The sequence below is a fragment of the Camelus dromedarius genome, chromosome 9 (assembly GCF_036321535.1).
Source record: "Camelus dromedarius isolate mCamDro1 chromosome 9, mCamDro1.pat, whole genome shotgun sequence".
NCBI classification, from domain to species: Eukaryota; Metazoa; Chordata; class Mammalia; order Artiodactyla; family Camelidae; genus Camelus; species Camelus dromedarius.
Window position 1 is genome coordinate 23,524,812 of NC_087444.1, and position 23,946 is coordinate 23,548,757.

Consider the following 23,946-nt stretch of genomic DNA (forward strand, 5'->3'; position numbering starts at 1 on the left):
CTAGCTACTACAGACAATGGTTTGCAAGTAAGCATATGAAGTAGGAACTTTCTAGTTAGTATTCTGATAAATATAGAGTAAAATGAGATGATGTTAAATTATTTATATGCTAGGTAGATATAGAGAGAGATCTAAAATATCTAACAACTATTAAATTATTTCTTATCTATTAAATAAGGAAAAATTAAAATGATAACTCCTAGTGCTCTTGAGGCTATAAAATATGATAAAATTAGAAGGTCCTTTTACTGTAAAATTCCTATACCTTAAGAAGTTATACCAGGGAAATAATTCAAAAGAATAAAATAATGAAGGTAGGAAAACTTCATTAAGGCATCATTTATTGTCTAATATTAGAAACAGTGTAACTATGCAGTAATAGAATATTATTAAATAAACTATGGTTATATTGGTATGATATAATATATAATCATTAGAATAGCAAATATTAACATTCTCTAACAACATGGATAAATATCCAATAAATGAAAAAAGGAGGATATAAACATGTATAAACTGTACATAATTATAACTAGACAAATAGATATGTAATATATATGGATGATGATTGTAGGGAATATGGAGAAGTTTAAACAGTTGTACTGGAGGAGTGGATATAGGAGTGACTATTTTTCTTTTAAAATATAAGACAAAAGTTAGTTCTTTTGACAATAAATGTAATTTTAAAAGCAAAAAAGACATTCCTTTTTTCAATAATATACTCTTAGATGTGTAAGAGAGACTCAGTGTTTGGGTTAGATGATATACTTTTAAAAGACTGGAAAGAAACTTTTAACACTAGTTACATCTGGGTATTATGGGTCATTTACTTTCTATATACTTTTCTATATTTTTCAAATCTTTTACAATTAACGTGTTATGAACTTTGTAAAAAAAGTTATTTTAAAAATAAATGAGCATATTTTCTAGTCTCACTTCTGAGACTCCACTGTTTATCTAGTTAATGCTATAATTTCTTGAATGCAGCACATGTCTGGCTGTAGACAGAGTTCCTCTCCAAACTCAGTAGCCCATAATTTGATTTGAGACAAAACTAAATATAGCACCAACTTTGGTATGGAAGATGGAAATCTGACTCTCCCTGCCCCACTCCTTTTTTCTTCTATTTTTGACTTCAGAGGCAGCTGAAGAATCTTTCCAACCCAGGTAACCTGTGAGCCTTGTCTCAGGTCAAACTGGAGCTTGAAACATTTCCTGGAAACATTCTAAGCTCAGGAGTGGTGTGGTCTTAGGTACAAGCTGTGCTGAGGTTGGGAGATTCTAGATTAGGGGCCTTTTAGACATTTCTGAACTCTCAAATGTTTTAATGTTATCTTGCCCTCCCAACCCCTATTCTGTACTGATAATTAGGGGAAGTAATCCGAGAGAGGGGAGCCAGGATGATGGTTTGCTTTCAAGAATACAGGCTCCCCACAGTCTCACCAATACTCAGGCATGCTAGGGTCCTTCCTGAGTTAAAATTCTTAGGATACCTGAGAGAATCGGTTTGTTCTAGAGAAGGCTTGTTGGTCTTTTCTTCAGAGGACACGTCTCTGGGACCACACCATGTAGAAGACAACCTGTATCAGAACCTTAACAGACACTTTGAGCCTTTTGGGTCTCAAATTTATCATCTGTGGAACAAATATAGCTAAGTCAACTTTGCCACATGTGGGCACTGTAAAGCTTTCTGCAAATTAAAAAAAGGTCAGTGGTAATGCTAATAATAACAGTGATTATGTCATTTAATAAAAAGGTTTTATTTTAGAGCTAAAAAGGAGCTTCAGGGCTGTAAGCACGTTAATTATAGCATGTCTGACTTGTCTAAACTTTGTTACATTAATAGATGATACAGGGTCTCAAGCAGCGCCTTCTCCAAAGAGCCCTTTTCCATGATCTTAGAACAGATAAAGGGGAGATTCTCGGTCCTGATGGCCACTGTCTTGAAGCTTTTCTAGTGTTCTGGGAAGTTCAAGAAACCTCTGCCCTCTTGAAGCTAGTGGAAGAGCACAGTACCTCTGTGTTTGGGAAATTGAAACCCAGGGAGATAGGATACCATAAAATCAGGGGATGTCTGAGATGGAGGCAGCTAAAAAGGCTGCAAGGTTTTGTAAGGATGCTGCCCTTTCTGAGGAAAGTTCCTGGGCGCTTGAGACAGACACAGCAGGTCTCCAGGAAAACAGTATCATGTCCTGTGACCGTATAGTGTGTGCATCTGCAGTCAGCCCGGATGGCACCCCAAGCCTTCCTAGACTCTAGCACTGGCCCTGGGGTTACCTGCGGGTGGGGTGATGCAGGCACAAGAGAGGACCCTCTCTCCAAGTCTTCCCGACAACTGATCGCTTTTTTCCAAAGCCCCTCAGCAGGACAGGAGAGGGACAGAGGGCTTCTCAGTACGGCGTCCTCTAAGCCCTCTTCTGCCAACATCATCCAGGCAGGAAGACCGGAGGGTGTGTTCAGAAGCGGGGAACCTGGGCCGGCTCAGCCCCAGCACAGCGGCGGTGGGGAGCCCCGCCTCCCCTCGCGGTTGACAGCTCAGCTGGTGCCGAGCAACTCGTGCCAGCCAGTCGTGTCTCAGCCTGGGAGTGTGTGCGCGCACCGCCGGGCTGCCTCTGGCCCCAGCTCCCCAAACGGCTCCGGGCGCCGCTCCGCTCCACGTCCAGCTTCCTCCTGAGAACAGTCCCTCCCTTGTGCCTGTAGCACCGTTCGCCGGAGGTTTGGCCACGTCAAATCGGTTTTCTAAAAAAGCAGGGAGCAGAGCTCTCTCTTCGCCGACACAGAAGGAGGGAGCTGGGGAGGAAAAGGCTCTTTGCGCTGGAGATTCGTGGGCCAGGCTTCTCATTTTCCCAGGCTGCTTCCCCTCCCGGGTGAGGAGCGCCCTGCGAGGAAGGACAGCGCCTGGAAAATGGAGCAGACGTGGACGAGGTAGGTGAGCCGCTTCTCCCCCCCAGCTCGCTCCCGCCCCCCGCGTTCCGGATTCGGCGTCCCTCCCCCGCACCACTACCCCTGCGCCCTTTTGGAGAGGTCGCCCCTCACCACTAGGGGCTTTTGCAAGCTTCTCTTTTTGATCGCCTCCTTCTCCCTAATTCCCAGCCCAGTTTTCTTGGTCCTCCTGCACATGTTCTGTTTTCTGGTGTTTTCCTTGCTTAACGAATCTCCCTTCCATCTAGTCTTGATATTAAAAATACTCAGTGAGGCTGCCTGGAAGTTTATGTAGAAATGTTTCTCTGTCTTCTCCTTGTTTCGCAGATAAGAGGGATTTCCCCCAGTTCTTTCTTTAGAGATACCCTTGATTTCAGATACCTTGAAAAATATCAGATTCCTTCTCACCTTGCCACGTTTTCCTTCTCAACCTCACCCCCTACTAGTCACACAAAGGCATCGGACCAAGTGAACAAAACCTACCAGCGGTCATCTCCAGTTGAAGCTGACTTTGGGAGAGGAAAGGAGAAAGAAAGGAGGGTGCCCATCATTGCTCAGGCTTTGTTGAGGTCGGGGCAACAGCTGCTTTTGGGTCAGATTTTGGAGATGCTGGGTGGAATTGTGCTTCCTCCGTGCCCCCATTGCTTCCCCTCAATATACTTTAAAATGGAGCTCATTCAAGGATAAGAGATGATGTATTAAGACAAAGACTTCATTTTTGGTTTTTAGTGGGAGGGCAGTGGAAAGACTGTATTCAGAGGTGTTTCCATAACAGATACTCCTCCATCTCCAAGATTTAGCTTTGGAGAATTGGAGTGGGGCCAAATGAGTGTTCTGAGTCCTAACAGAGGGCAGACTGTCCTAACAAGAAGGTAAATGTGGGGCTTAACGGTACTTGTGAAAAAGACCTGGGGGCTTTTAGCTGATTGTCCAACAGGAGTGAACTGTATAATGTGAACTTTAAGCTTAGGGTGTGTTGATAAGAAAGTACACTATCTAGATTTACAAGTGATGATTCTACTTTTTGCTCTTTTCTGCTCTTCTAGGCTCTCCTAGAAGTCCATGCTCTGTTCTGGGCACCACTAGATAAAAGATGTGCAATCAAGAGACATGAGGGGACTGAGAACCGCACTTGAGGGGTGACCAAAGGACCTAAGGCTCTTTAGTCTGGAGAGGTCAGGACTTGAGTTGGGGGCCCAGATGTGGAAGCTTCCTTCAGATATTTGAAGAGCAGTGGATAGTAGACAGATTAGATTGATTTGGAATCTCTTAGGAGGACAGAGCAACCAACTGGAGCAAGTTGTGTGGAGGCAAGTTATGGCTTAGTGTAAAGGAAAAACTTTCTAACAGGTGACCTGCCTGGATAGTAAGTAGATTCCTGACCCTGGAATTATTCAAGCAAAGGCTAGGTAACCACTTGATGGTAGAAAGGGTGAGTGTATCAAGGATTCTTGCTCTCTGTCAGTGCTTTTCACACTTTAAAAAAAGTATTATTTATTAACTTTTTTGGACTTTAAATGTAGCAATTTAAGACAAATTCAGAAATAATTTAGAAAATCACAAGTCACGTGTTTATAGTTCAATTAATTTCACAAACTGAGTATACCCATATAGTGAGCACTAAGATCAAGAAAGAGAACATAACCAGCATGCCTGAAGCTCTTGTGACCCCAAGGATAACCATCATCGTAACTTTTAACACCATAGATTAGTTTGGCCTGGTTTTGAACTTAATGTAAGTGAAAGTATCCAGTGTACTCTTTTGTATCTGGCTTCTTTCACTTACTCGTATGTTGCGGGATTCTTCCACATTGTTGTGTGTAGTGTAGTTCACTCATTCTTGCTTCTCTGTAGGATTCCATTGTATTTAACTATATCAATGTATTTGTCCATTCTGTTGTTAAGAAGCATTTTGGCAATTTCTAGTTTGGAACTATTATGAATAGCATTGCTGTGAATACTCCTGGATGTGCCTTTTGGTAAACACATATACACATTTCTGTTGGGTAAATACATAGGAGTAGAATTGCAGGGTACTAGGAAATGCATGTTCAGCTTTAGTAGATACTTCCAAATAATTTTCTAAAGTGCTTAGAAAGAAGATATCTGCTGAGAAGGAAGGGCTGAGATACACTGTAAAGGTGCTCCACACTACTAGTCATCAGAGAAATGCAGATTAGAACCACAATGCCATACCACTGTAACATATCGGAATGGCTGAAACGAAGAAGACAGAAAATGTCAAATGTTGGTGAGATAGAAGACTCAGGATGTTCACACTTTTTAAAAAATCCCTACCTTCACTAAGAAATATATTTATATTGCAACCAAGTACAATCCCATATGTAACTGAAACAAAATGTAACAGTAGTCAACCTTGATATGTGTTGTACTCTGATCTTTTCCATCCTATGCTTTTCCTTTAAAAAGAAAAATGCTTGTGTGACTCAATTTATTTCACCACCTCATGGGTTACAGATGGAAAAATCCTATAATCTTATATCGTAACCAATGTCTCAGATACTTCCTACCTTGAAACTAAGGTCAGTTCATAAGCATTTATTTTAAATGTGAGCCCAATACAGGCAAGACACTGTGCTGAATGTTAAGAGTTAAACAATGAATGAGGGGGAGACTCAGTGGTAGAGCACATGCTTAGCATGCATGAGGTCCTGGGTTCCATCCCCATTACCTCCATTAAAAATAAATAAATAAACATGAAGAAACCTAGTTACCTCCCCCCTCAAAAATAAAATAAAGTAAAAATTAAAAAAGTAAATTTTAAAAAACCAAACAAGAAAACAAAAACAATGAATGACATGGCTTCTGCCTATGAGAGTTTTACTTTCTTGGCTATAATTCTAATAAAGGCTAAGGCAGATATGTGTTTTGGCTGCTCTAGGAGCACAGTGGAGATGCACAACTTGGAGGATTCACAGAATAAAAATTAAATATAAGGCTACCATTTATAATAAGCTTGCATTTACTAGCTTGTGTGTTAATCCCTTTGCATGGTTTATGTCGCTTAATCCTCACAACCATATGAGATAAATATTATACTCATTTTTAAGACAAGAAAATTGAACTTTAAAGAGCTTAAATAATTTGCTCAGGTAACACACACAGCAAGAAATATAGTCTGGAATGATCTAATTCCAAAGCCTGTGCTCTTAGTTGCTTCACTTGAATTGAGTCCTGAAGGTGACTTGGTTTCTGAGTTGGTTCTGAAGCCAGCTACTTATCCTGACTATGCTTAAGCTTAAGACTGTGATTCTATTCCCAAATTCCATTCTTGGCCATTCTGGAAATTCCCCTTTGTGACGAGTTCTCCACACGAGCCCCCACACCCTTTATCTTGCTAAGTCTGCCCACAAAGGACAAGGTGCTGAGTATTTGGGTTCTCAGACTTAGTGTCCCCTATTAACAGCTGTCCATCTTCTGCCCTGCTACAAGTCAATGGGAGTATTTGTCCCCAGGAGTGTTGTCTGACTGTTACTAGACTCTGGTTAAATCATTTGGGGAGAGCATAGTTGGTTCTGGAATAGCAGATTTCCCATGATTACAATGGCCTTAACAAGAAGCTGGCTTGGTCCCTAATCGAACTGTTATCCATGAATCGGGTAAGAGCTGTCACCTCATGGAGATGACAAGGAACCTGGTGATGAAGGTAGTTTTGCTCACTTCATTGTCTGGTATTGATCAGGCAAACAGCTTCTACTGCTGTAAATTTTTAGCATTCGTGAATCTGGACTAACAACTCCCTAGAGCGGTGTGGGTGTTTCAGAGTCCCTGCTTGTATTAGTTTCCTTTTGCTGTTGTAACAAATTACCACAAACTCAGTGGCTCAGAGCAACACAAATGTATTATCTTGCAGCCCTGGAGGCCAGAAGTCTGAAAATTGATCTTCTAGGTTAAAATGAAAGGGTCAGCAGGACTGTATTTCTCCTGGAGGCTCTAGGGAAGAATCCATTCCTTGCCTTTTCCAGCTTCAAGAAGCTGTCCACATCCCTTGGTTCATGGCCTCTTTCCAGCAGTGGCATCACTACAACCTCTGTTCCTTCATCTCACCTCCTCCTCTCATTCTGACTCTCCTGTAGTTCTCAATCTCTCTCAAGGAGCCTTGTGATTACAATGGGCCCAATGGGATATTCCAGGATAATCTCCCCCATCTCAGAATTCTTAATCACATCCGAAAGTCCCTTTTGCCATGTAAAGTGGCATATTCACAGGTTCCAGAGAGTAGGAATGTGGACTTCTTTGGAGAGCCATTATTCAGCCTGCCATACTGTTAAATACTGGAAAAAGGCATTACTAATTCTCTTTACCTTTTACATGGAAATGTTCTTGTTTCTAGCAGATGGGAAAGCTGAGTAAAAGTCAATCAAATCATGTATGAACCTTATACAACTTCCTTGAACAAATAACTCAAGAAAAAGTGAACTTGGACTATTTAAGGGCTATCTTTAAGATTGAAGGTTAGGAAAGGAAAGCAAATTAATTGGTCTGTTTTGTTTTGTTTTCTATTACCCTGTGATTTGATTTAATAAAATGCAAGTATTGTATTTGCCTGCTGTGGCTGTGAACATTTGGAGAAAGGAAATAATATCTAAGAAAAATAGTGATTCAGTCTCAAAATTGTAAATTTAAAAATTTTGTTTCTCCTCTTTCACATAAAGTATAGCTTTCAAGTAAGACAAGATGCCCGTTTACCATAGTTAAAATGCAGTCAAAAGATACCCATTGATAGCTTATTTGCACTGATTCTGCTCAGTATTAACTCTCAGCCTAAAGAAAACAGGGGCATTTATTTCTCCCTGAATTTGTGGTAAGTTACCACAGGGTTCTGTTTACTAATGCATAGTAACAACCAGACATGGCATTTCTCCCCATTTTATACATGTGGCAGCTGAAGCTAGAGGTTAACTAAGTGTTGGACCACAAAAGTCTGGTTGATTCTGGTATCTTTGCTTACCATGATGCTTCTGCTTTGCATATATCACTTTTTATTAGGAAAATGCTCCTTTTCATAATTCTATAATTGAAGCATGACTGGATGTTGGATTTCCTGTTTAACATTCAGCACTTCTAACAATTAATTTTCTGCATTTGGAGGACGAAAATCTCTGCCTTTGCAACTCTGATCTGCTTTTAAATAGGCCTGTGCTTTAGGCTTGAGGAATTTATCTCAATCACCACCGCCTGCTTATTTACCACATACTGGATCAGACTGGACCCCTCTTTCTTCTTCCAGCTTACGTTCTAAGGCTGGATCTAGAACACCAGCAGACTGGGAAATGGCTGTTCCTGGCTCTGAAAGGAGAAGTTGGCTGACCCTCCTTAGAGTGCCCCCTCCATTCTGGGTGACTCAGTGGTAATTTATACAAGGCTATGTGGAGTAGCCATCCATTCGCCCTATTGAAATGGGCCCTATTTTATAAATAAAATGCCAAACTGGGCTCAGAACATTCCACAAGTTGTCCCTGGCAAAAATTCAAATAGCGTTTAAAGTTAGAAGAAAGTCCAGAATAAAAGAGATGTCATGGTGACCCAAGGTAGCTGTAGCCAATTTTATTTTAAAGCATTCAGAAGCACTGAGGACTTGTTTTCCTCTGTCTCAGAGCATCTTCTGAGTTTTGTCATCATCAGGACAAGCATGATCTGAATTTTCTTTTTTTTTTCCTCATGGCTGAAGCATTTCATTAGTCCTAGACTATTATAGTAATACCAGCAACACAACTATCTGTATTTCCATAGCACTTTAATAGTTTCTAATATATTTCTCCTTAGTATCTCTCATTATCTCCATTCATTTTCTGCTTGTTCCACTCTACAGAAACTTCTTTCTTGCTTTGTTTTTTCAAGATCAACTAGGGAAAAGGTAACCTGCAACTGGTGTCTTCTTATCACGGCCAAGGTAGAAGGCGTGTAAAGAAGCAATAACTGCTGATATGTAGAAAACATTGACTGACAAAGAAAATGGAATAATTTCTAGCATTTCATGAAATTTCATAATATATTTATTTTCAATTTCATAATGTGGAATTGAATTATTCATAATGTGGAATAACATGTCATGCGGTATTATAATGCTTTACTTAATCATTACCCGATAGAGTCCTCTAAGTCTCCAACTTTTAATTATTATGATTAATACTTGATTAAACGTCTAGGTGCATCATACCTCTTCTTCCATAAGATTATTTTTGAATGCTGGGTGTTAGGATGTTTATTGCAAGGAGAGAAGAAAATAGATGCTGTATTTGGTTATGGGATTATGGATAATACCTCTTATTAAAGATATGTTTTAAGAGTTTAGTAAAGGCTGCTTTAAAACTAAGTCAATATATGTTTCTACAGCAGAAAGAAATTTACATTTATTCTACCAAGTGACAACATGTAAAGTTTGGAGCTGAGTTGGTTTTAGAAAAGATTCTTCTGTGCAGTATTTATAGGTTTCCAGATTATTGGTATCATGGGAGCAGCATTATTGCCAGCAGACTAGGTAGCTGGCTGTAGAGTGTCTCTTTACTCACCCTGAGCTAAAATTATTATGAGTGGGCCCTAGTCTACCAGTTGTTCCCACCTACACATCTAGCCTTGCCTTTGCTAAGATAACTTTGTTTACCCTTTAGAGGTTAGTTTCAGCATTACCTCCTTTCAGAATTATTTTTGGAACCTAGTTCTGGGTGTTCTCTGTAGCCAGAACACACTCTGCCTTCCCCATTATTGCATGCAGCTGGTTGGTTTAATTGGTAGTTTCCATACTCTATAAGTTTACTTGAAAAAAAAGGACTGTCTTTTGTCTCTAAATCTTCAGTATCTTAACAATGTTTCTAGCATATAGCAGATCCTCAATGAAGAACTTCCTAGAGAACATTCCCTGCAAGGCTCATGTGAATATCTGTTTGGTAGGTGTCTCCTTTCTGTGGAATGGATCCGCCGGTTATCAAAGCTTGATGCCATTATACATTCAAATTGTATTTATTTGTTGTTTAAGAAATAGGCACCAAATTTCTGTTATGATCTAGACTTCTTAAATGCTGGATACATGATAGTGAATGAGATAAAAACCCTACCTTCAAGCTGCTGACATTCTAGACAGGTCCCAAGGCATGAGTATATATTACTGTTTTAACTTGACCTCACGGTTCCTTAACTCTAATTCACTTCAGTACACCATAAGCAAAACCCTTCTTCGTAGCCCATCCTCACTCCAGATTCTCTATCTTTAGGATTTTTAACTCTGAAATTATATCCCCTGACCACAGTGTCCAGTCCCCCATCTCCTCACTCTCTGAATATTCAATTTACCTTATTATTTACTTCAGGTCCTCCATTCCCTCATGTCTTCCAGGCCATCTGCTCTTCATTCATCTCCTGACTGAGCTGAGACCTCAGGACCAGCTCTCTCAATCATTCTCAGGACTGCTTTAGAATCTCTTACTGCCTTAACAGTCCCCCACTGTTGGTAATCCTCAGTTAATTTTATTATCCTCTGAGATTCTATAAGCTTTGTTTTGGTGCATTATAAAACTATACTGAGAAGAAAGACTCTAGATTCATCTGTATAATCTTTGGGCAGGTCTATAGTGTGAAGGTGTTCTCCTCCTCTCACCTGCCTCCTCCCCTGACTCTTCCTCTTCCCCTAAATTGCATAAAATTGAGGGTATAGCTCAAGTGGTAGAGCACATGCTTAGTATGCATGAGGGCCTGGGTTCAATCTCCAGTACCTCCATTAGATTAATTAATTGATTAATTAATTAATAAACAAACCTAATTACCTCCTCCACCCCCCAAAAAAACTAAACTAAAATAATAATAATAATAATAATAATAATAATAATAATAATAATTGCATTCCTCAAAACCTCCCATTTCAATAGTACAAATAAAATCAAGGTACAAAATTGCATGATTGGTGTTATTTCTGTTTTGTGGAATTCACACAAGCATATGAACCGAAGATCAGCTAAAAATAAAGACCAAAAAATTTTTATCAGTGTTGCCTTTAAGTGGTAGCATTTTTATTTTTATTTTTCTCTATACACTTTTGTCCTTTCCAAAATTTCTAGAAGGATCACATAATTCTTTTAAAATCATTAAAAACAGACAAAGATTATGTGAATACAAATGTAGACAGAAAAAAAATTATCTACCTTTTAATGTTTGGTCTAGGGCTGTGAGATGGACCGGGCCAAGTGCCTCGACATTCCCCAGTGCCTTGTGAATAGTGATTGTTAATGAAAACGGAGGAGTACAGAATGCATTGCCAGGACCGTGAGTAAAACACACAAGCTGACTTTTTAGAAGTGGGTGGAGAGACCATATACCATCCCTGAGTAATGTGGCTGAATCCAAAGCAGATTATTTTTAAATTTTTTTTGAAAGAGTGATGTCAGTGTCGGCTGATTGAGGGGACAGGGAGGAGAATTTATTAGACATTGGCATGTCTGATGACCTCATAGGGCAAAGTGGGGGAAATAATTATTTGAACTGCCTTTACGTTTTTACAGCATTAAGAGGTTTCTCTGAACCTTGAGGAATAGCAGCAAGAAAAATTTGATTCCTTTTAGGATAAAGACTCAGTGCAGGGGCAAAATAGGTCATAAAACTCAAAACTGTCGCAGATACACAGTGATGTTTGTAGCTCCTGGTAGCTATTGAGTACTTAGCACTCCAGAAAAACGCCTCCCAGAGTTCTGTTTGGCCATACCATTCTCACTGAATAGATCTGTTGAGTGAAGGGTGTAATTGCAGCTTGTAGTGGAGAAAAGTAGATGTTATTGTCTCAGTGCCAAGTCAGCTCACATTAAGTCCGCATGCAGAGGGAGACTCACAGTGATGTTCTCTCTGTTCTGAGGGGCTTTGCCAATTAAGCATTCTAGCTTGCAGAGGTTATAATGATAGGTCTTGAGATGAGAAAAAATCATCATCTCATGGTATTTACTATATAACAGTCTTGTGCTCTGCATCTGTGACTTCTACCCTATTTGCATTTGAATATGTGTTTTTACAATTCTGGTGCCAAATGGGGGATATTGGCAATATTTGGAATGCAGAAGAATACTCAGTGTCTCTCTTAGCAAGAGGAAAAATGACCTGAGATTTCTCAGAGCTTGTTCACAAACGGCCTTCCCAATTTTGATTGTGTCTGTTTCCATCACCTCCCCTGCCTGTCAGTTTATTCTCTTTGTCTTTTAGGGGCAATGCCAAGTATTATCACAGAAAGGATTCAGGAGGGGCATGAATATTTGGAGAAACTTGGGTAGAAATAGGGAAGTGTAAAATAATGTGTGACTCACTTTTCAGGACAAGACCTATGTAAAAACTTGCCACTTCCTCTTTAGGGTTGTAATTCATTTGTCACATGATACCTGTTATACCAGTAGCAGGTACTCCAGTGTGAGCTGTGTATGTATTGGGATGAGTTGGTGCCCCAAGAAACAAGTATGTGTCAGGAGTTGATCCCACCTCCTTCCCAAGGCAGCATGACCCACCTTCCTTTGACTTGACATTCTCAGGGTTCATTTCCCTGGGGTCGAGGCAGGTACAAAGGAGGCAACTGGCAAATATGTGGGTGGAAATAGGGCTTATTGGACAGAGTAAAGGTTTGGAGTCAGACAGATACAGTTTTCACATTCAGGCTGAACAACAACTAGCTGTATGATCGTGGGCAAATTACTTATCCTGCTGGGTCTCTTGTTTCCTCATCTGTAATATCAGGGAAACAATACCTACAGGATTTGTGATAACTGAATGAGATAATGCCTGGAAAGTATCAGTCAATCAGTAAGTAGTGGTGGCAGCATCGGTGGTGGGTGGTGGTGGTTGTTCACAATAATGATGATGGTCATTGAATCCAAGATCAGTGTTGAGGAAAATTCCAGTGTAAGAAAACATGTCAAACTGTAAAGGCAGCCCAGAGACTATTACCTGTAGGTGTCTTTGTTTCTAAGTTGACACCACTTGTGAAACCCTGCTGTTTAAAAATCCTCGGAGCTGGAGTGTCACATATTAGAGAAAATAGGCCACCAGTCTTCTCCTGCTGGCTCTTTTACATCTGCAAGGGTTGCATGTGGGCATAAATTAAAAATATGAAAAAGAGATCTTCAAACATTTGAAAGGTTTCTTTTATTTGAACCAGAACCTGGCAACTCATGTCAAATGAGCTTTAAAAATATGGGAATTTAGAGCAGGGTGTTTGTTTGGACCCCAACAAACAGCAGAGTGGAGCAATCTTTGTGTCATCACACATATCTCCCTCTCTTTGAGAAGGCCATGCTGAGCCTACCCCATATTTCATCTTTTATCAAGGGCCTTAATAGGAGAGCTGTGTAAATAAATCAGAATATGTTCCTTAATTTTTTTAAAAAAAAGAATTAACCTTTTATTATAAAAATAGTAAAAAAAAAAAAAAAAAGAAAAAAAAAGAAAGAAAGAAAGAAAGAAAGAGGAGAAGAAGGAGGAGGAGGAAGAGGAGAAGGAGAAGAAATTCATTTATATTTTCTACCGTCCTAACCCCCAGCCATTTCACTCTTCCAGACTCTCTGCTAGTCTGGATAGTCTGTATCTGTGTTTTTACTAGAGTGTAAATCTTAGTTCTACTCCTTTCTTGCTGGCATTGTTTTAAGTCATCTGCGGAGGTCCTAAGTAGTTAGATAAAGCTATAATGTTTGAGGACAGAAGTGTGAATGAAGAAATGGTTTTTCCCCTTGGGTCCCCTTAATACTCCTACCTGAGGGTTAGAGTTTGTGGGAGGACAGCTTGAGGGGATGGAGAGGTGAAAAGGAAGTTGGAAGGGGTCCTGAGGAGCAGTTTAGGTTTACTCAGGCAGGAGGGAACAAAATGAAAGTCCCGAGCACACCCTTCATTCTCCCATTTTAGGGCCTTTGTCATGTTTCCTTATGTATTCACACCCACGCTTGAGGCCTAGATTCACTGTTCTCTGTTTTCTGTAGATTTCTTAGATCCCTTTCCCCAACAGGACAAAATTAACTGCTATCTCATTTATGTTCTGAAATTTCTGTTTTAAATCCCATCATTCTAATAATTGTCTCTTTGAATCCTGTCTGCCTCCCCCAATAGACAACTCTGAGCACCTCGATTTCTAGATATTTCTTTTTCATCTTTATATTTTCAGTGCTTGCCATGTAAGCAACTTCTCAATAAATGTTTACAAAATGGAATGAAAAATCCTAAAAATAGCAATCAAGGCCCAGTTTTTTGCTCTAAGAACTGCCATAGCAGATTGTTTTTCTTCCTCTTGCATTTTTGGTTATAGTAAGAAAACCATATAAAAAGAAGTTTGAAAGGCAGAAAATGCGCCTGGGAAGATGGTCTTTGGCTCTCGGCTTAGAGATGTTAATTCAGGGCAGTGGTGAGTGATGAAGTAGGGGGTCAGATCAGGTGGTGCTCCAACAACCTAAGTGTGTGATTGCCCTGGGGAGGGGGCCTGAAAAAAAGCCACCCCCTTGGGAGTTTGGACACTCATATGGGGAGAAATAGTCCTAGGTTGATTATCTTAATAGGTAAGACAGAGGAGAAGAAAGTAATGGGGCCTTAGATATAGTTGGCTGGGGGCGGGACATGGTTTTGGTCCTAGATACTAATATCTCATACTGTTCAAAGACTTGTTGCACATCCTGCTTTGTAATAGTGAAGTTGTATGATTGCCATTTTGCCATTGCTTGTGAATTATGTGTTCCATTGACACAATCCATTGCTCTTCTCAGTCCACAAATTAAGCAGGCCAAAATACAAGGCAGTAACACCAAAGATGCATTTTGCCAAGGATGGTCTATGGCTTCCTTACAGAAGATATCTCTCTGTAGGCTCCATCATGGTATTACCCTTTGCTAAGGAAGTTACCTATGTTTCTACTCCTCCCCACCATGTTACGAGAGACTAGACTAGTGGGGCCAGTGAGCCGCTCACATCTTAGAAAGGAGCCGCATCAATGGTCATTTTCAAGCAAACTAAAATTGAGTGCTTTGGATATCCCTGATGTAACTGAAACTACCATCCTTAGAAAACTTTTGGAAGAAATCATCAGAGCACAGTTTGACAGCATCAGAGTATCAGAGGGTAGCAGATGGCCTGGAGAGGAGCAATTATTTTCTGATCATTCGCCACCTAATCAGCCTGCAAAACTGTAGGAAAAGCTCATACTATGGGATATTGTATGTTTATGTGTTGTTTGAGTTCGGTATCTTCATAGCTACTTATCAGCAAGTCAAGAAAATGTGAGTAATACACCATGGAGAAATTAAGTAAGTGAAGGGCTGGTGGGTGTGTTATACTTGGAAAATGTTTGGTTCTTCAAATGAAGCAAGAGAGTATTTTGGCAAAAATTTGTAAGTATAATTTTAGTGGAATTGCTTCAGTACTGACAGATTGGTGAGGTAGAGAGAAAAAAGATAAGCCTCACTGAGGGAAAGTTTAATTCATTTATACAAGAAAAGCAACATGTAAGGTACAAGTGTCTTTGGGGAAAGATTATATATGTACATCTATGCAGGAGAGTGGTAAGTAACTGATGAATCACATGCTAGCTGAGCATGAGTCATTCGTGGACTGATGTTTCAAAAAATGTATATATAGAAACACTTGAATTTGAGAAACTAGGACAAGAGTATACTTTTTTTCACCCTGGACTTGGGTAATGCAGAAGACTTTACCAGCATATGTTAGTGCTTTGTGTATCTGCCTGTGGCCAGGCTTGAAGTCTGTCTCTAGCATATGCCAGTTCTCCTTGCACTTTAGTTATCAGATGTTGTCACAAATTGCAATCCCCTTGACATATATCTGTGTTTCTTAACCTTGAGCCCCTTCTCTGAGGGAGCATCAAATTCCTTATCAACCTTTTGGAGCAGCTGAGTGAGCCCCACTCTTGGGCAATATGAGAGGTAACTTGAGCTGTTAATAGAGTTAAAGTGATTTTTAAAACAATCTCCTGAGACTACAAAAAGCCCATTAACTCAGTACCCATCCACAGTGACCTCTCTACCCTTCCGGTTATTGCTTTATACCAGGCAGGCAGCCAGCTAGCTCTGGGAGAGTGTGGGGTGGGGGAGAAGGTGAGGTACCTTGTGGGACCCATCAGCACCACCTTGTTGTAGATTGCTCCAGATCTAGAATGTGAAATCTTCGGAGCAGGGAGCACTGAATGAGATCATGTCTGGAAAGTTCCCCCATCCTTGGAAAGTATTAAAATGGGTTTTATGTTTCAGCATCTATTCAAATAGAACTGAATAATTACTGCAAGGAACCCTAGAAATTCATGCATTTCTTTTACAAATATGTAAGGAAACTGCAGCCAGGAGGGGTAAAGGTGATTTATAAGCCAGTAAGTGGCTTAGCTTCATGAATTAATGAATTGTGTGCTAAGCCAATAGGCAGATTAAGACTGTGTCTTAAAGGAAAAATGAGAATTTTGTCTGTATATAGTCTATATCAGGGTGACAGCCTCAGAGACACAGGAAGAGCTGGGAAAGTTTCATAAATGAGTGTATGAGCAGAGATTACGAGGGCAGGGAGTGACAGGGACTATGGCAAAGCGGAAAACATACCTCTTCTGTTTAAAGGTGGCAGGTTACCCCTCTAGGCAGGAAGGCAGGCCCAGTATTGTCAGACCCATTCATTTCCCAAGAGAATTTAGAAATGAATCAAATAAAATGTGTTGGATGGGCTAAATTTGGCCTGAGGAATGACCCTGCTCCTGACAGCAGTTGAACCGTTACCTGGCTCTGTGGGCTGAGAATAAATAAAGGAATCTATCCAGTGCATGAATAGCTGCAGCAGAGAATATGTTTTTTCCCCCATAAATTTTTCAAGACATTGTTCTGGCTGATTGTTTCAAAATCCTTCCCCTACTTTTTCTCAGCAGAGGGGAATCCAGAAGTAGTACCTTCATCTCTTTCATTCTTCACTCTCAGGGAAAATTTTTAATGAGAAGTGGAGAAGGGAAAGAGGCAGAGAGCCAGGAAGAACCACAAGCTGGTGACCTGCTTCTGAATAATAAAGAATTGCCAGGTGGTGTGTGTCGTCCAGTTTGCCCTGTCTGGTACTTTCATGTCCATCTGGAACTTAACATAGTGAAGATTTATGCCAAGATCCAGCCCTGAGGGAAAGAAGAAAGAACGTCAACGATTTCTAAACAAATGCCAGGCTCTCTTCCACCTCCCAGGGAATGTCTCCTGGCTTTTAAAAAGAGAAGCCCACTAAATCTCGGCTACATAATTATTTTCAGAACAACGAACTGGGAATACCCGAGGGTTTAAGGAGTAAGCTACATGTTGAAAGCATCTCCCAGTAGGATTATTGCAGTCGCTTCTCTGTTTCTGCCTTCCCCTCCCAGTCTGCGGTCAAAACAGTAGCTGGCCCTTTTAAAACATGCGTTGCTCAGTTCATCCCTTTTTTTGCCTCACAAGACTCAAGTGGCTAAATGCCTCTTAATGTCCTGAAAGGCTTTATACAATCTGTCCCCTGCCCAGCCTTCCTATTACTGTCCTGGCCTCGCCTCCTGCTAGTCTGCCCAGCCACACTGCCCTCTTGTTGTTCCAAAAATGCCCTGGCATGCTTCCTCTTAAGAGCCTTTGCATTTGATGTTCTCTGCTTAGAAGACTCTTTGCTGAAATACCCATGTTATTGCTTCCTAGAGAAGCCTTGCCTACTGAAAACTGAAACCCTCCCTCCTCCCCATACTGCCAGCACTCTATCTCCAGTCCCTACTTCAGTTTTTAACAGTACCTGTCCTCAATTGCTACTATACATTTTACTTGTTTCCCCCTAAGTTCCATGAGTGCAGGCATTTTTGTCTATTTTGTTCACTGCCACATTCATGGAGCTTAAAACAGGTGCCTGAAGACATAGTAGGTGCTTGACAAGTATTTGTTGAGATTTATTCCCCCTTCTGTGCTAGGGAGGGTGGTCTTCACTGTGCCAGACAGATATACTTCTTGCTACTGAATCGTGATGTTTTTAACATTTCCGTTAGTAGACTTTGTCTGTTTTCTAAGTTTTCTGAATCAGTTCTACTTCCTGAACATATCTTGATTTTTCTTTTCTGTTGCTTTTCTCCATTTCTGCTCTTTTCCCTTAGTTCAAACCATCACAACTTCTTGCTTTCCCCATCTACTTTTGTTCACTCTGCAGTGTCATTCTGCAGCCTGATGATCTATCCAAAATCTCAATCTGGTCATTTGCCATTATTCCTGCATTTAAAATCCTTAAGTGGTTTCCCATTGCCCATCACACAGAACTCCATCCTTACCCCATCCCACAAGGCCTTGCATGGTCTGGTGACAACACTGGCTTTCTCCGTTCCTCCAACAAGCCAAGCCAAGTTCCTCCCCAACTCAGGATCTTTGCTGGCCCCTCATGATGGAATACTCTTCTGTTCCCATTTTTCATCTGGCTGACTTTCTCTTCATCTCAGTGTAAATGTCCCTTTCTCTGAGTTGCTCTGCATGTTGCTTCATAGCACTTGCCACAACACTAATTCAATACTTGTGCGGTTGTTTGTTCAATGGCTGTCTCCACAGGTACCTACTGAGAATAGGAACCCTTCCTGTGGGGTTTGTCTTTGTATCTCCAGGACTTAACACTGTCCCTGATACAGTACTAACTTAATGAATGTCTGTGGAGAAATAAATAAAAACAGATGTCTCGCCACCCCAGGGATTGGACACTGTGTGGAATGATATCTCATTAATTAACGATATGTTTCTCTCCACAGAGATTATTTTGCAGAAGATGATGGGGAGATGGTACCCAGAACAAGTCATACATCAGGTAAGGAGGTCATGGGCCTTGCCTTGCTAAATTCTTCATCTTCTGCTGATCATAATTCCCTTAAATTATAAACCCTTTAAATTCACCATGGCAATGTCTTCAGATTTTCTGTGAATTTCCAAATTTGTACATACCACTGTAGCATATAATTCCCAACCTTCCTAGCACAATCCAGTAAATCATAACTGAAATAGTTATGTGAACTCTTCAGACTTCTAACAATTCTGTAATTGCAAGATTAAAATCACTTGTAAAATGATTAAAATAGATTTTTCCACTAAAGTGAAATCTCTAATATACCATTAAAATGGGTATAATAATAGTGTCAACCTCGTAAGTGAGATTAAGTGAGAAATGCTCTTAGTACAGAGCTTGTCAAGGAATAAGAACCCAGTAAATATTATTATTATTATTAATGTATTCAGAATAATATATTATTCCTGCATTAACATTAGCCAGGGGTCTACCTAAGTTATTAAACCAAAGTGAAAATAACACTCCTCTGGGGGCCAGTTTTCACAAAAACTTTTAGTCACTTACTGTTTTGCTTACTTTGCTAAGTGATTTGCCTTTTTGTATCAGCCTTAAAACACAGATGGTTCATATGCACAATGTGGAAAAGTTTTTAATTTGAATGTGTTAAGGACTTTGGAGTCACTTAAAATTAGCATTTGTAATTGTGTATGTGAAATCTATGAGTTCTAAGGGTCTGTCATACTCATTTTGAGTATCAAGATTCTCCATTTTGAGGTAAAAAACAGAAGGACTAGGGCAAAAATGGAAGAGGAATGGAGAAAATGCCTACTAAAAGCAAGATGCTAGGTTGGGTACTTTCATTTATTATTTTATTTAGTCCATATACAAGCTCTGAGAGGTAAGCATATTACTCCCATTTTTACAAAGGCAATTAAGCTCAACAAAATTAAGAGATTTGCCTAAATTCCCACAATTTGCATGTGGTCAGGATTGATATTCAGTCTTCAAAGGCTCTTCTCTTTCCATTATATCCTATGAATATAACTGTAATGTATTGTTGTTCTGTTTATCAAATTTCTTCCAATTAATATCCTGTTTAATTTCACCCAAATGTGGAAGAAATAATTTTTTTCTAATTTATTTAATTAAAACATTTGCATTTACTTAGAAATATCAGGATATCAGCAAAACAGGTGCAACATTATTATTACTACTACTGTTATTATTAATTTGCAATCACAGACTGGTATACAATTAACAGAACAACAATTATTTTGTACAAACTGAATCAAAGACAATTGAAGATGGGAAAAAACCCAACTCCATCTATAACTAGTTTGTGCTGTGTACCAATAAAACCTGCTTTAAATTTCTGTGCTAATTTAAACCCCTATACTCTGCCAGGCAAGGTTAGTGGCTATTAAAAATACCATTAAGGACAGGGCTATCTAAAGGCACACTTGACAGTAGGTTATTTTTAGAAAAATGAAAGAATGCTGTACAGTGTCCAATTTAAAAACAAGTCACATGGCCTTACATTTCCCTTTTTTTTTTCCTTTAAAATCAGTGATGGTCTGGGAGGATATAGCTCAAGTAGTAGAGTGCATGCTTAGCATGCACAGGGTCTTGGGTTCAATCCCCAGTACCTCCTCCAAAAATAAATAAATAAACCTAACTAAAATAATAATAAGCAATAACAAAAAAAGAATAAATAACCCCAAACTAAAATAAAAATTAAAAAATAAAAATAAATTAATAAGTAAATTAAATATACATACATACACACTAAAAAATAAGATAAAATAAAATCAGTGATGTAATGAGTAAAGATTTCTAGACATGGGGAAAGAAACTGCACTAGAACCACCCTATTTATCATTATTATTTTTTGTTCATCTTCGTCATCATCCTCCTGATCCTTTTGGTCTTTCTTCTTTTCATTTCTTTCTTTTTCTTTTTTTTTTTTTTTAATTTCTTTTTTAAAACAGGGAATGCTGTTTTCTGAGCATTTTTTTAACTATGAGAAGTTGATTGAAGTATCTGGGGACTTTTTCTTACATTCCTTTGGGCAAGTTTGCAAAAAGAAAGAGAATGAGGGAGGGAGGGAGGCATACACTCTCCCATCCCTTAGTTGCTTTTTCATTCTGTAGATGGTTTCCTTTGCTGAACAGAAGCTTTTTAGTTTGATGTAGTCCCACTTGTTTATTTTTGCTTTTGTGTTGCCTTTGCTTTTGGTGCCCATGCATATATGGCCCATTAATTTTCAACAAAGGAGACAAAAATATACAAGGCAGGAAGGAAGGAAAGAAAGAAAAAAGATAAAGTGGAGAAAAAGAAAAGGAAAGGACAGAAAAAGGGCATATGGTAACATTTCACATCTTGGTGCCTTAGGATCCTCTTTGCCCGTATGTCTACGTCGAGTTAACTTTTCCTCAGTGAGGCAGTCTCCCCGAGCCCCTTTCACCCTCACTCACACTGATGCTGTCTGTGGAGCTCAGTGTATTGCGATGGTTGTCATTCTTTCTGATTTAAAACAAAAATTGCTCTCAGTAATAAAGGCTAATTGCTTCCTTCGGTCAGCCAAGAAAAGATGTATTTTTCTATGTGTCCTACCTGAGTCTACAACCCCAAGCCCACCTCAGTTGGAGGTCCTCTGAGAGTTCTGCTTGGAGGAGGCCCTGTTTGCCGACTCTTTCACAGAGTTATTTCTCCAAGGCTAACAGGTTAGTAGCAGCAGAGCCTTCACTAGCTTCTCCCAGGGCAATGCTCCCTTTGGTTGATGGAAAGACTGTGTTTCTGCCCCTTTGCCTATTTCTCCCTGACTCTCTGACCTGTTACAATCCCCTTCACTGCTAAAATAACACAGTGTTGGCATTATTGTTAAGAAGGTTGAATGGAGAGAACATGGGATTGGTTCTGCCCCTTTTTAGCAGTGTGGTTTTGGGCAAGCAAACTTTCTGAACCTTTATTTACTCATTAGTAAAATAGATATAATAATCACATCAGTCTACTTCACTGGTTGCAGTAACTTTATAAATGCAATAATTCATGTGAAACTATTTTGACCTGTAATACCTGTTAAAGATGCTGGCTGTTACAACTGTATTATTCCTATATGATTATCTGAAAGATTCTCTGTAGAGAGATTTGTAGAAATACTTCTTAGTTAGTAGCTTGATTTGTTTTTCAAATAAGGTCATTTCAGTTATCTTTGGTCAGGTGACAAACCACCCTAAAATTAGTGGCTTAAAACGGGGGTCAGCAAACTGTCGCCCGTGGGCCCAACTGCCATTTTTGTAAATAAAGTCTTGTGGCAACACAATCATGCTCATTCACTAATATATTTTCTGTGTCTGCTTTGAGCTACAAGGGCAGAGTTAGTTGTGACAGAGGTGATGCCCATGGGCCTAAAATATTTACTATCTGGCCCTTTAAGAAAAAGTTTGCCCACCTAAGGCTTAAAACAACAATGATTTATTATTTCTCACAATTCTGGGTGTTGACAAACAGAAATATTCTTCTGCTGGTCTCACTTGGGATCACTCAAATAGCTGCCCTCCTCTGACAGTTTGACTGGGACTGAGGGTCCAAGACAGCCTTTCTCAAGTGTCTGGCAGTGGTGACTGGCATCTTCCTTCCCCCTGTACTTGGCCTTTCCTTTTCCAGGAAGGTAGTCTGGGCTTCTTCACAGCACAGGGGTCTTGGGGTTCTAGGAAGGAGAGAACAGAAATACAAGGCCTCTCAAAGCCTAGTCTCTAGAACTCATCCACTAGTGGCATTTTCATCACACTCTCTAGGTCAAAGCAAGTCACTAAGCCAGACCAGACTCGAGGGGTAGAGAAATAGACTCCACTTCTTGATGGCAGGAGCAGGAGCATCACATTACAAAGGTGCATGGACATAAACCAGTGTGCTTTGCCAGGGACCATCATTAAGATGATCTATCACGGGCGACTTTATGTGAACTGCTTTTATGTGGCCTAGAATTGATTTGTATTTTGCAGAAACCCAAACATGCAGGTTGGGACAATCCTAATGCCATTATTATATAAAATTTACTGTTGTTCTGCTTCACTGGCAGCTTTTCTTAGTGACACGAAAGATCGAGGCCCTCCAGCGCAGTCACAGACCTGGAGAAGTGGTGAGAAGGTCCCTTTTGGACATTCCTTGAGAGCATTTGAAAGACCCCTTCAGGTGCAGACCCAGGCTCTTCGGGACTTTGAGAAGGTAAGGCACATGGGTAGACAATTATCTCAGAAGCAGTCCCAAGAGATAATGATGCCTTATAAAAATATGACCCGTGGCTTGGTCTGGGTTATGGGCATTCTCACCATTACAGTGTCTCTTTCAAGAGCATTTGTCCCAATAAGCTTGTGCACTGTTAGCTGTGTGCTGAGTACTGTGGTTCATGGGCCATTGCCTGTGCCACTGATTCTGTCTCACTGTTTTTACTGCTGGTTTACTTCTCAGATAAATTCAGGAAGTTTAAATGGCACCCTGAGTATCTGGCTGGACCATAGTGAGCCCAGGAGACCGAGTCAGTCAGCTGGCATTATATCCTCTGCTGCTGGCGTGGGCCACTCTAGATAATTGGGTACTGTCTGCAGCATGGGATAGCTCAGCCACAACCATTTGCTTCTCAACATGAATTGGGCACTGCTGCTTCAAACTCCTGATTTAACTCTTGAAGTGTTCCACATCTCTGTATCTTTATCTTTAGATTTGGCAAAAGCCAAATTACTGATAATCTAATACACACCCCCAGCTCCCTGTGCCCTGGATTGATCCAAGAAAGTCTGCATAATAGAACCTATCTCTTGGAATTTGTCTGGCCTGGAGAGAGAGCACGTGGGATTTCTTCCACCCTTGTGTGCTAAAAAAAGAAACAGCTCTTTGGTGCCCTCTGGGGGTTGCCCAGGAATTAGTACACACTGAATACTGTGTAAAAATGCCCTGTGGTGTGTGGGTTTCTTTCATTCTTGAACTGATAGCTTATGATATAAAATAATAAAAATTCCACTTTCAGAAAAAGGTGAGCAAAGCAGTGTTGGCATGAGTTTACCCTGTCTTCCCTCAGTTTGTAAATAGAAATGTTTCCCTAGGACCTGATGTACATCCTACCAGGCATTCCTGTGGACAAAGGTTATGCTCCGTATAATGAGTGCCTGAGAATTTAAACAGCCTACTCAGTTTTTTTGCTCAGAGTCGTCATGGATACTGCTTTAAGAAAAAAAAAAGACAGAGGGAGTTTGCAGG

General features: G+C 40.1%; 1 protein-coding gene across 14 annotated transcripts in view; it reads left to right on the plus strand.

Annotated features, from left to right (window-relative positions):
- PDE4DIP (phosphodiesterase 4D interacting protein) overlaps positions 1-23,946 on the plus strand; it is a 206,059-nt gene that overhangs the window by 34,715 nt on the left and 147,398 nt on the right. For 13 of the 14 annotated variants that reach the window (XM_064488900.1, XM_031457924.2, XM_064488894.1 and 10 more), the window contains exons 2-3: positions 18,659-18,714; positions 22,772-22,917. In XM_064488900.1, coding sequence (XP_064344970.1) covers positions 18,687-18,714; positions 22,772-22,917 — 174 coding nt within the window. In that variant the 5' untranslated portion in view covers positions 18,659-18,686. Of the gene's footprint in view, positions 1-2,597; positions 2,926-18,658; positions 18,715-22,771; positions 22,918-23,946 lie in introns of those variants that run through there. The other variant, XM_031457931.2, reaches the window with a different exon arrangement.